This window comes from Leuciscus leuciscus (assembly GCF_965113295.1).
Source record: "Leuciscus leuciscus genome assembly, chromosome: 17".
Taxonomy (NCBI): domain Eukaryota; kingdom Metazoa; phylum Chordata; class Actinopteri; order Cypriniformes; family Leuciscidae; genus Leuciscus; species Leuciscus leuciscus.
The window spans coordinates 26,377,421-26,391,162 of NC_138741.1; the positions used below are offsets into that span (position 1 = coordinate 26,377,421).

Sequence of the window (13,742 nt, forward strand, 5' to 3'; positions counted from 1 at the left end):
TGTCAAAACCAGGCCATACATCCCGTTATAGACGTGATAAAAGTTCTCACGGTTATTTGTCAGATGGCGTGGGGTTGATTTGTTTGTGGTCGCAGCAATTTTCTGCTGTCCTTTTGTTATCTGGAAGGCCATGTTTTTTCAGATACATGTGCATTTAATTTTTCAGGTTTTTATTTTATTTCAGGTGGGTCAATGAGATCAAGGTGTCACCCAATGTTTTTTCTTCTAGAAGGTTTTTAAATCTAGATTTCAGTCATATCTTAGAGAACAACTTGAGCTGCAGAATAGCCTGTGAAGTTGTTGTAAAGCAAACAATACATTTTACAATGCACAACCCAGAAAGTCCAACACCAACCACTGCTTAATGACTCTTGACTGGTTAGTGTCACACCATAATTGTATAGTGATGACATGCAAATTAAGTTTTTAGTGTTTTGTCAAGTTATTTTAGTTATGCCACAGAAATCTAGCATGTAGTCTCAGACCACGTCTAATGAGTACTTTAAACAATTCCCATTAATCAGACCATTCAAGAGGTTGGTTTATTTGGCAGGCATTTTAAGTTTATTTGGCAAGTAAAAGTATTGATTTAAGCAACCGGTGTCATGTTGAAACGTGCAGAATTGCAGCAGCGACTTTGGGTTTTTTTCTGTCTGCCTAATGCAATGCAGTGAGAATATACCTAGTTAAGTGAACGCTTCATAAAGCACAATTGAGCACCACCACCTGCAATTAACCCTGCGGCGCTTGCAAGGGAAGTCTGACAAGTGGACTGCTTCCACAGCTTAAGAACCTGTTTGGTCACTCGACCTGGAGTCATGTGACGGGCTAAAGGGAAGTGTGGAGCAGAAAGGTGTATCTTACCTCACTCTGCAAACCACGGAAAGCTTTTACACAAGCTTCTCACAGGGAAGAAATACCCAGCAGGTTGGGACAAGCTTTTGTCTTGAACATAGACAAGTCTGCTGAATAGTGTGTGGTTTGGATTGCATTGCCTTCTTTCGAACTGGGGTTTAGTATGTTTTTTTTCCATCAAGCTTGAAATGCTTTGAAGTATTTGTGTGGCAAAATGTTAAACCGTGGCTGACACACTCTGCATTATTTGGGCGGCACGTGAAATCCAGAGCCTTTGTTTTTCACAATTAATAATGCAGTCTTAATGCATGCTGTTTTCCCGTCTACCTCTGACCAAGTCTTTTTGTTCTGGTTTGGCATGATGGTTTTGCCTAATGTTTATAGGCAGAAATGCACAACAGGGATGTATTAAACTACATGCTTTTAAGATTCAGCTAGTCTCTGGCTTGCCTGAATGACTAATGTACTGAATAATTGGGCAAAGGAAAAAATCCACTTCAACAAGCTGACCTCACTCATGGACGATGATGTAGCCTATTAGTCATTCAAAAGGTAGTGGACTGTTGAATTTTTATCAGATTAAAATATGTGCTGATAGACACCATCATTGAAAAGTTTGTGATTACGTTTTTTTTTTTTTAAAGAAACTAATACTTTAATTTAGAAAGAAGACATCAGAAGTGACAGTAAAAACATCTATCAGATTTCTATTAAAAAAACAGTTTTTTTTAAAACTTTCTATTCATCAATGAATCCTGAAAAAATAAATTATCATGTTTCCACACATTTGATAATCAGAAATGTTTCTTGAGCAGCAAATCATCATATTAGAATGATTTCTGAAGGATCATGTGACACTGAAGACTGGAGTAATGATGCTGAAAATATAGAAATATTTATAGTAATAAATCACATTTTAAAATATATTCAAATAGAAAAGTTATTTTAAATTGTGACATATCACAATATAAATGTTTCTACTGTATTGTTGATCAAGTTAATGTAACCTTGCTGAAAATAAGAGATGACTTTAAAAAAACAAAAACTTTTGATTGTGGTTTATGTAAAAAGTCATATAAAGTTGTCTCATTTGACTCCTCTTTCATACACAAGCCCACATTAGAGTACTTGTTGTCCATGCTAAACTCACATTTCACAGGGAGTGACTCATTGCAGATGGTCTGTCGATTCCTACTTAGAACATTAGCGTAGCTGGAACACCTTCTTATTGAGATCATACGGCTGTGTTCACATGTCTGCTCATTACAGAAGTTTATGACACCGGCTGATTTAATAGGAGAGCGAGAGAGAGAAGACAGATAGCAGTTATAATGGTAACAGATTTGTTTTGGAACGCCGATTGCACAAGGTGTGCACAGCCTATCAGGTTTCAGCTGGCGAAGAGTTCAAAGGCCTTGTTTTGTCTGAGGTCATGCAATGGACCTTGTGTATATCGGTGCTGTATTTATATGCTGCTTGTGCTTGCTGGTTGCGTTGGGTTGGGCCGTTGACATGCTTGTTGACCTGACCTAACTATTCCTAGTATGGTGTCAGAATAGCAGCATAGTATTTGGCAACTGGACGCTTCCAACATGCGTCCCTTATTAATGTGGACGGTTCCTCAAAGTGCCACAGAAGCATTTATAGAGCATGTGTGAACTTCTATCAAGATGTGAAATTCAGAGCTGGGGCTGTTGGGTAATCGGAGGCTTTACTGCTAGTTGTTGATGTCTTATTTTGTATCAAAATGAACTTCTGTTAACCTCTTTCGAAGGAGTTCAATCTGCTGAGTGGTTAACACTGGTTGGTTCATGGATCATCATAAAGTCTTCTGATATCATATGCAAACATTGCTCTCAAACAGACTTGTGTATCTACTCAAACACTCTTTTGTCATGATAATCTTATGCTAAAATTGATTCTTTATAGATTCAGTATGTTGCAGTTATATTTCTAAGTATTTTTGACTATTGCATTTGTAATCAATTTGGACATACAAGTCTGATTATTGACTTCTAGCCTAACCATTTATTGCATTTTAAACATCAGCACATATAACAACCATGTAGCAATCAAAATAACAGAGGATAGAGAGGGCAAAGATAATCGCAAGCTTGTTTGTGACCCAAGAACGTGCAAGAAGGCAATTTGAGAAGGCAAGTCATTGCACAATAGCACCACAGCCCATCTGCAGCTCAGTTATGGGAAAGAAAACTCCTCAGTGCTTTGATTTTGAAATGGGACCAAATCAAATATTAAAGCAGATTCTGTGCATTGAAAAATACATTAACTCCCTTTGCTGGAATTGAAATAGAAAACCACAGAGTTACTTCAAAGTTTTTGAAAAAGGGAAGTTGTACTGAAGAACAGAGAAGTGAACCTCAGTCTGCTGAAAGTGAAATGTACTTAGTTTATGTACAAATGTACTTATTAATGTGCTCAATTTTAGGACAACAACATCAGTGCACTTTAGTGTTGTCAAAAATATCTATTTCAGGATTGATATGTATCGAAATAATCTGGAACTTTTATTAATTTTGTATATGGTACATATATTTTTGTTAAATTACATATAATGTGATGTTAAACCGTTTAAAGTTTTTCACCGTATATGGTAAGATAACCAAGTTAACCATTTAACATGTTTTTACTGTAGCATTTTTACAGTATAATTTTAAGTACTTGCACTTGTTTTGTTAAATTTTTTCCCCATCCGTGATTTTTATTGCAAAGGGCATCTATTTGTAATTTTTGAGAGTGCAGAAAGAGTAGGCTAGTTTTTTTTATACATTTTTTTTTTCAATTCATGTATTTATTTATTTGAATAGAATTGCATAGATGGTACTTTTTACAACACTAGAATGTATACTGTGCTTAGTATGTGAATTATCTGGCTGCACAGAATCGCTGGGTGATGTCCCTTCACCAAAATCATCAAAATGATATATTTAGACGTTTTTTCCTTAAAAAAAAAAAAAAAAAATCATGCCTTAAAATAGCATGAGTGTACCTCTACACCCTTGCCTCATTTAGTATACGTGGTTCAATGAATATGCAAATTAGCCCTGCCTCCACTCACACACACCAGCTCAGAGATCCACTTGTTGACCTGATTGGTTACAAGGTAGTTTGTGACGTCAGAAACGCCAGCGATTTCAAACTGCGTTTTTGAGACTGTCTTTGGTTCACTGCAGTTTTAAGGAGAAAATATTCCGCAGTGGTGTTGACTTATGAATTTGCACATGGTTTGTTTTAAAGCATATTAAAAACACCACATAGACATAAACAACATTAAAAGCTTGATTTTCACCACAGGGGGACTTTAAGCATGCAGTGTAGTGAGGTCATGTGACACCAGTGTAACATGCTACTCTTTAAAATGTTTTGCACTCTTTTGCATATCATTTTTGATAAATATTTGGCAGCATACTTTGCAGTGTGCAGTATTTTAGAGTTGACATGACTAATCCATGTACCTTTATCACTTTTAGTTTGTACTTGATGCTCCAAAACACTTTTAACAAACTCAAAGGCTCCTCTGTTTAAGAGAGCAGCTGAAAATTCTTAGGTTTGTACCATGAGAGGTGTGTGGCTATTTGATTTATGCTCTTATGTTTTTACAGCGTCCGAGATCTGGAAAGATCTATGAAAGCCATTGTAGCAGCTGGTCTGTTTTAGACGGTCTGGAAATGGCATTGTGTAAGCTAAGGAGCCGCCCCACCTCTCCTTTTGAATGAGTGCCATTGTTTTTGGAAAAGCTTGAGCAAGTTCAGGTAAAGGAAGTGCGATATGAGAAGTTCCCTCGCCCTTAAAGGACACCATGCGTTGTTTGTGTATTTTAGTATATTTAATTTTAGTTACTGTTTGTCTTGAATTTTGTTTTTGCTTGCATCACTGCTTGCAAAGTTTGTGCACGCAGATTCTGCACTCAGTCCTCGTTCTTAAGCGAAGGTCCAAAAGTATTGATTATCTTTGCCATTTATAGGCATGCAAGGATCTTGAATAGCCCATTGGCTCCTTATCAGACCTGCGTTTATATCCTCTGGCAGGCACACACGTGCTTGTAAGCGGAGCCCTCCTGTCCCGGCCAATCACAGCTGCTTAGGTGAAATTCTGGAGGGTGTCAGTCAGACCAATAAAACCACGTGCTGAAGACTGTGTACATACTATCCTCTGTAATGGAATACTGTGCAAATGTTGAACCGGAGGAATTTACAATGCATTGACTTGCCGAATAGCTTGGCTGAATGTGAGTATACTTTTTTTGTCATTTAAGTGTAAAAAAAAAAAAGATACTTCAGAGAAAGACTTCTAGCTATCTGTTAGGCAGTTGCTCATTTGTGGATCCGCCCCAGGAGCTGCATGAACACGAGTACTCAGAACACACGGATAGAAAGAGGAAATGAAGTTATCTCTGCTTTGTTTTGCTCTCTCCGACTATGTAATCTTGTCTACTGGTGAGCTCAGCCAGTGTCCGTTTTTATTACAAGCGTTTCGTTGAGGACGTATGTTGGGACATGGGGGTACTGTTCCAAAAACTTTTTTTTTCCAGGCTTATCTGCTCTTCATGAGTGAAGTATCTCTTTGAAAACAAACTGCTTGGCTGCTTTTCTAACCCCTGGAGAGGGAATGGGCATAAGAGATTCAGAGCCATGTGTTCTGTTCAGCATGTGCACGTTTCTATTTTATATCTGCTTGCAGATGAGATTGTCTGTCATAATCAGTAGAGCTGTAGTTTGACCTTCAGAATGTGATTTTTTTTTTTAATATATTTTTTTATCATTTGACATGTTACATGACATACTACTATAGCAAGTAGTTAGTTTATATTTTTATATATTTATATATGCATGTATGTATGTGTGTGTGTATATGTATTTATGTGTGTATGTATAAAATTGTGCATTAAATCTTAATAAATTCTTAACAAAATGGTGCTGTGACCCAGTTTGTTACCAAAACTAGGTTATTAAAGCTTCTTCCCATCAATGTTCCCTGTCTCTTATGTAGGTTTCTGTGTCTCTCTTTGTGATAGCCTAGTTATTTTGGAATTACACCCTCACAAGTGGTTGCTGCAGACCTCATAGGCTATTTAAGGTAAACTTAACTTTGTTTCCAATAGGCTTTGAGGATGCACAATTACTTTATAGTATACAGTCTAGAGGTCAATCTGTGATGCTTTGATGTAGGGTTGTCACGGTAACAATTTTAGTCGGTACCATCGCAAAAACTATTGTTTTTATATTAACACTGCATTACAGTTAACGTAACAATTGGCAGACTACACAGATCTATTTTGATATATCAGATTTTTGTGTCCGTCCGTTGTCAAACATCGCAATTTCAGATTCAATCCCACATTTTAATAGGGTTGTCACTCCCGAAAGTTTACAGTGTGTACTAATTTAAATTATGAATAGGTTAAACAGTAACCGAGCAATGAACGCTCCCTTTAACCAAAGCTGATATCACTTAAGTTCAGCTGCAGCCGTTAAAATGCTGCCTATACAATGAATTTCTTATTTGCATCATCTTTATACGTTGTTGGTTATAACAAAACGATTCACAAGCGTGCAGCGCTCACGCTGAACAAACTGGCATATTTGAGAGGATTCTGACTGACTAAAACGCCTCTGATTGGGCATTGTGTTCACGCACTCAACAAACATGTCTATGATTGGCTACAATGTGCAACGCTGCAAAAACGCATTGTAAATGGAAACCTTTGATGCTCTTCACAGAGCGCTTACACAAATACACACAGGAGCGTTTGAAAGTAGTGTCTATCAGAGGGTACCGGTTTGACACGGTACTCAATACTACCGGTACTGCAGAAAGGCTGGTATTGTAAATTTTGTCATTTTTAATTTACAGTTTCATGTTCTGTTGAGGAGCAGCATGTAGCCATTGCTGCAAGTGGTTAGAATTATCACTACAAAATGGTACTAAAGAAGAACCTATAGCGCATGTTTTGTTCACCACTAACCAGTATGCAGAACCTTTTAAAACCTAAAGTGGTCATTCAGCGTGTACAGCATATTGCTGTTAACTGTCAAAAATCAGCTCATAGAAACCAGATGATGCAAGAGAGATGATTTATTGTGAAATAAATCAGTCCAGCTAAAATTGGCATAAATCGATGTGTGCAGATTGGATTGTGCTTAAGCTGTTTATGATCTACACAGTTATTAAGAATAATCTGTGTAAGATTATGAATATAAACACACTCGGTTACATTTATATTTTGCCTTTTTTATGCTAAAAAGTGACTCGCAAATTAAGAATACTACAACAAAAGCTTTACAAACCTAGGGACACAGCAACAAGAGACGTGCTGCAGTAAAAGGTTCCAGAACTGCTTAGAAAAGTCCCAAATATGAGCTAGTACAGAGATGTACGCAAGACACTGAGACCACAGAAAGTGAACTGAGAGGACTTGGAGTCTTTAGAAGTTTCCTGGTAGAGAGAGCTTCAGCTGTTCTAATGGATGCTTTGATTACTGATAGAACTGTACAAACTAATAAAAATATCTGCAATAAATTTGAACTATACTATAAAAAACTATAGTTGGTAGTAAGTTTATACTATTAGGGTCTTGTGTTTCAAAACTGTCCTTATATAGAATGTACATGTGTATTCAAGTTGGAAAGCCAAGCTGTTCTCAGTTTTCAATGTTGTCTTGCAGTGAGGCTGGAGTCCTGAGCTCTTCTGTTGGGAGACATCGCTCGCACTGGAGGGAGGAGCCTAATGCCTCAGAAATGTAAAACTATCAGTTACTGCAACCCCACCCCTTACCGGGAACCACGGTTACGAGCCTCCAATCCGCCATCAGTCTGGAGGTAATTAGTACTTACTGCACTCAAGCCTATACATGACATCACACATTTTGAGGGTAATTTGATGGTAATTCACTCACTTACATTTGTTTAGATAGACTGAATCCACTTTGGTTTCTGCTGTTCATTTCCAGAAAAACAACAAACTCTTTCATCTGTTCATCATCACGGATGTCGACCTCCTTCAGGGTTGTTTTTCATTATTTTGTTTGGACACAACAGCCAACATCAGCCCTCAGCTAAATGTTTTCATAACAAAAACTTTAAAGATGTTTAGAACATGTATATTGAATTTTGTGCTGAGCGGTGGTAGAACTGTTAGCACACATTGAGCCATGGTTCTCATGTTGACAATTTCCCATCCTGTCTTACTGTGGCAAACAAACGTAGGTTTTAGCATATTGTGCTATCCAGTGGGTAGAGAAAAACAAGCTTTTCTGTATGCGTCCACCAATAGTTACCCCTCTGTTGTTTTGTCCCGCTAAGCTACGACTACATAAACTATAGACTGTGGCGACACATGTGGTGAAGTGTGCAGACCCAGATGCTCAGCCTTTTCTTTAGGAAGAACACAGTGTTACAACATAATTGGAGCAATGGAGTCTTCATAATCGTGACCTCATCCTCGTTAAAAAAATGTTTTTCCCCAATCAGTTTACCAGGTCCTCTGGCAGGCCCCTTATAGAGGAAGTCATGAGCGTTTACAAGAAGATGTCATCCTTTACGTTACTCAATCTGATGTTTTGCTTTTCACTTGTGGGTATTTGATTTCTTTTTACATAATGTTGTTGTGCTTTTTTGCCCTTAAATTATCATTAGCTCACACATGTGTTTTGGCCCATGGTCTTAAGGAAACTCTGAGTTGTGAGTGCGTTGAGGGCAAGGGCTGGGCGGCAGCTGTATGTTGTTGCCAGGTTGTGTAATGAGTAAAAATCAGCATTTGAGTGCCAGATAGGAGCTGGCGTACCTCCAGGGTAATCATACTTCTGTCCAGCAAGGGTGCTGCAGTGTGTTTCTGTGCAAACTGGGAGGTTCCTTTGAGGTTTTGAAGTAATCAGTACAGTGCTACAGTCTCTTTTATGTGGCATTTTGTCATCCATCAATACAGAAGTCAAATTAGATGTTTAACTTTTGTTTATTTCATGAACAAAGGGGGGAAGCTAGCTATCTATCGAAATCCATTAGCTTTTTATCTCAGTGGTGACCTTTTAATCAGACTACCTTGTCTTTGAAGTCTGGTCAAGTTATTTCCAACTGTTGAATTTATGCACATCTAAAGTGAATCTACTATGTTTGAGCTTTGCTAGCACCAAAAAAAATGTTGTAAGAACAGGAAGTCCGAGGCAGGGTTGTACCAGGAAATGTGAGTGGCTTTGATTGTCTATGGGTACACTGTTGACTTGCCTTTTGTGTTGTCCCTCTTTTTATCCAAGACAACAGCTCAACCAAACGATTTTGACCTTAGAGATTGGCCTCTCCCGCTGTTTTCCACAAAGGAAGGTTGGCACAGGAGGAGATGTGCTGGGCTATGCAAGCTTTCCAAGGATACACCAAATGCTATTCTCTCTTCTCAATGGACATGTTTCACCTTCCATGTTTGCCCTCCAATAAATGGCTGCAACCCACATACCTCCTCCCTTTTTGAGCAAGCCTGCCGCCTCCCACTCTCACTTTGGCTCTGAAATAGCTGTCCACACTGTCCGTATGCCATCCCATGTTGTCACGTGAGAATCCCTAGTACCACTTTATCAGGTCTGAATCTGCAGTAGAAGAATGCCTTATATGCACTTGTGTCTTTGAGTTCAGTCCTCCCACACATAGATACTGCTATTGGTGGTGCTGCAGGCTTGTTTGTAGGGCAGCTGTGTCCGTGTCAGCTGAGTGCTTGTGTTAGAGCCCAGCTGTGTCTGGACCTGGGTGGCTCTGCTCCCATTATGTCAGCCTAAGGGCCAGAGGGAACAGCTAGCCCTTGTGCTCACTGTGAAACTACTTCTGCTAGGAGTTATTTGCCATTTTGCATACGTTTTACAACAAACGGAATCATCAGACCCAAACGCATTCCTAAGAACCTGCTGCACGGACTTTTGATCAATTTCTAGATTTTCTTTTTTAATCATTTTAGTATTTTACAGCTAATGTGCTTGAAGGAAATCCACTTTTGTAATGTTATGAATCGAGCACATTTAAAAAAAATACTTTTTGGTATTGAGTTTACTTCATTGACTAGAGACATGCATCTTAAAGAAATAGTTCAGTGGTTCCCAACCCTGTCCTGGAGGACCCCCAGCATTGCATATTGTGGATGTTTTCCTAATCAAACACACCCGATTCTACATATTAGCACATTAGTAAAGACTCCAAGACCCCAGATGGGTGTGCCAAATAAGAGACAAATAAAAAATGTGCAGTGTTGGGTTACTCCAGGATCAGGGTTGAAAACCACTAAAATAGATAACCTGGAAATTAAAATTAGCACTTTACTCCACCTCATATGTTTAACAGAATATGCTGCTTTTTGTCCATACAGGGAAAACATGTATAGCAGCCATTATAGTACCATTATAGCAGCCCATATTTTAAGTCTTTTTGTAGTTTAAATGAATGGGCAAGTTCTGTTTGACTGAAATATTCCTTTAAGATGGATGTGCATCCTTGAAAAAGTAAAAGTAGTTTTCTCCTGTTTTTAAAGAATTTATCTTTCTTGCCATTTCTCTTTTATCTGCCCTTTAGTGGAACAGTTTAGTGGATTTGTTTTGAAATTCTCTTTTTTTTTTTTATCCCTTTTGTTTAGGTTAACTACCATGCATCTCAAGCCATACCCCAAACCACAAGATAAGGAGATACGTCGGGAATCTGTGCACGATGGAACAAGAGGCCTCCATGTCGACCAGCAGGGAGTGTTTAGGAAAGAGTGGGGCGTTCGCCAGTCGTGTGGCCTCATGGGCTCATCTGGCAACGGTACAGCCAACCGGTGTCCCCTCAGTGTCATCTCCACCAACACCCTCCGATGTAGCACCAACAGTGGGAACAACACACCAACTAGAGTTAGCGGAACCCGCAAGAGCAGAGCATCTTCTGTCACAACATTTACTACTTCTTTAGTTCTGCTCTCACCTTCGACTGGTTTGGAGAATGATGGAACACTTAGGATCTACCAAGGAGAGGATGCAGAGGGATCTTTGGATATATGGGCTGTCATTAAACCTGGGAACACAAAAGAGAAAATTGCCATTTTTGCAGCTCAGAAGTGTGGCAATACTTGCAATAGTGTTATTGACAACACCTCAACACCTCAAGAAACAGAAGCCATTGCTCCAGAGCTGCGGACTGTCTCTGTGAAAAACAAAGGCTGCTGGGATGGTGACTGGTCTGTGGCTAAGCGCAGGAGGAGGTCTGGAAACCCGGAAATATCGAAAAGTGTAGAACCTCCTTTACCAAAACCTGAAATACAGATGTCTCTACAAGAGGCCCTCAATGAGAACATCAATCCATGCCAAGAAGTTGCAGAGGATGCTGTTAGGATGGAAGGAGAAGAGGAAGAAAAGATTCTCTCTGTGGTGGAGATGGTGGCATACTTGGAGCAAAGAGCAGGCGACCAGCAGGTTAGCTCCAAACCCCCATCCTTACGAAGCACCAGCAGCATCACTTTGTCCAAAGTTGGAACCATCCCTCAGCCTGCAGAGCAGCAGTCCAAGGTTGCAGAACAGCTGGAGGACCAGGAGGATGAACGTGAGTCTGTTCGAGTTCTGGATATGGTGGCCAAATTGGAGTCACAGTGCCTGAGCAGACAAAGCCTCCGGGAAGGTGGAGGAAACCTCTCTCGTAGCAACAGCTTACAGAGAAAGGTGGAGCGTGTGCTTCTAGCAGGGTCAGAACCTTACCTGCAGCCATCACAGCCAGTGTCGCCCTCTGTCCCTCAGGACTGTAGAGCTGAGAGTGTCCCACCGGAACTGGGTAGTGATTTAGACAAGCTGCGTTACCCATCTAAGACCCTTGAGGTGACCGAGAACTCACAGTGTGGGCTTGATAACTGCGCCCTCAAGGAGGAAGAAAGTTCTTGTATTGCAAGACAGGGAACTAGCACAGCTGTTGAAATGGTAAATAACCTGCAGTCCTTGCCAAAGGATGCCAGCTCAGAGTGCAATGAGGAGCCGCTACCAGGCATGTTGTTTTTTGCCAAATGTTCTCAGCCTCTGAAGGAGCAAATCTTATCAAAGAGCAAATCTCAGAACAAAGAGCCTTCTCACATCGAGGATTTTGAGCCTTCTGTGGACACTTCAGTGTCTTTCAGAGAGGAGAGCAGAGATGGACTTGTGTGTGAGCAAAATCATCAAAACTTTGAGGAGACAAAGGGAGTAGAGACTTGCGTAGTTAATCAGGAGCCTGTGCCTTTTCCATTACGCCGCCTAGTGTCTCATGAATTCCTAGAAACTCGCTTCAAGATCCAGCTACTTTTGGAGCCTCAGCAGTACATGGCTTTCCTGCCTCACCACATCATTGTAAAGATCTTCTGCTTGTTGCCTACCGAGAGCCTGGCTGCCCTCAAGTGCAGCTGCCATTACTTTAAATTTATCATTGAGAGTTATGGCGTACGGCCAGCAGACTCTCGTTGGGTTAGTGATCCACGCTACAAAGACGATCCCTGCAAGCAGTGCAAGAAGCGGTATGACCGTGGTGATGTTTCGCTCTGCCGTTGGCATCATAAGCCCTACTGCCAGGCACTACCATATGGCCCGGGCTACTGGATGTGCTGCCGCAAATCTCACAAAGACTCACTAGGATGCAACGTGGGAGTTCATGACAACCGCTGGGTCCCTGCCTTTCATAGCATCAACGTGCCAATTGACAAGAAAAACAGGGACACTGACGAGGACTCATAGTTTGCCAGAAAGACGCATGCAGTGTGCGTTTATGTAAGAGTGACTAGTTTGAATGGGCTATGCGTTTTCTGTGTCTGTGGATTGCCAATGAGCATGTGTGCTTTTGATGTATAGTGCTTACAACCAGGTTGCTGTAACTAATAAGAAATTGCTGGGTCTCTGTACTTTTACTCTGCCAACCAATCAGCAGTTCTCCTATCGAAATCCCTCCTCAGGTCCTTAATGTTGGTCTGCACTTTAACCTTTTAAGATTGAATTTTGCAGAGTTCTATCTGGGTACTGCTTGATGATTTTTACTTCGAGTAAGCATTAATGACTAACTTATTTTCTCAATCCACCCACCATTCTTCTTCTGTTCTTCATGACACACCCTGGCACTTCCTGCACTGATGTTGACCTAGCCTTGCAATATAATTTTTTTTTTGTGGAAATTTGTTCTGTTTATCTCCCAATGTACTTGCAAACATGAACTCTTGGCCAGTAGGGTTATTGAGTTATTGATATTTGCTCCATTTCCCCATCTTCCGTTATCATCTCTTATAAGTCCTGGGATATTAGGTGGTGCAATGGCTTCACGACTTGATGGGATTGACTTTTTGAGATTGTTTTGAGCCCAGATGTTTACATTGTACATAGCACAGAATCTTATATATCATAACAGTGATGAATGATGGCACGAGTGTGACGAAATGCATTTAATCTTAATATGGGGTAAGACGCCTTGTACTTTTTATGCTAACTTTGTGTATAAAGATACCGATGTGAAATGGTCACTCTTGTTCTGCAGTGGGACTCTTCTGATTATCCCCTGTGAACAGGTAGTGCATATTCTTCTCAATTTTTAAGTATTGATATGTATGATGTATTGTTTCTTGACTGGAAACACATATGAATGTGGGAAGAGAATTTCTCTATTTTGACAGTAACTAACTGAACCCCATCTGAAAAAAAGAAAAAGAAAATTGCAGTATACTGTTTTCCAAAGTGTGTCAGATTTTTACAAATTATTAATGACATTGCTGTGCTCTGCCTGTTAAGGCATTTTACCTTAATAAAGTATATCTTGGAAGAATTTGTAACCTATGTTCTGTTCTCCTTTCTTTTGTATGTTTGCACTTTGAATCCACAGAAAACAACCTTACACAGTATTCCAGTTAGCCACACATTTTCT

The 13,742-nt window shown here is 39.9% G+C and overlaps 1 protein-coding gene across 2 annotated transcripts in view; it reads left to right on the forward strand.

Annotated features, from left to right (window-relative positions):
- Positions 1–13,650, forward strand: part of fbxo34 (F-box protein 34) — a 15,016-nt gene extending 1,366 nt beyond the window's left edge. The window contains exons 1-3 of one of the 2 annotated variants that reach the window (XM_082142931.1): positions 3,949–5,104; positions 7,541–7,694; positions 10,483–13,650. In XM_082142931.1, coding sequence (XP_081999057.1) covers positions 7,603–7,694; positions 10,483–12,571 — 2,181 coding nt within the window. In that variant the 5' untranslated portion in view covers positions 3,949–5,104; positions 7,541–7,602 and the 3' untranslated portion in view covers positions 12,572–13,650. Of the gene's footprint in view, positions 1–3,948; positions 5,105–7,540; positions 7,695–10,482 lie in introns of those variants that run through there. The other variant, XM_082142930.1, reaches the window with a different exon arrangement.
- Positions 13,651–13,742: the final 92 nt, after the last annotated feature.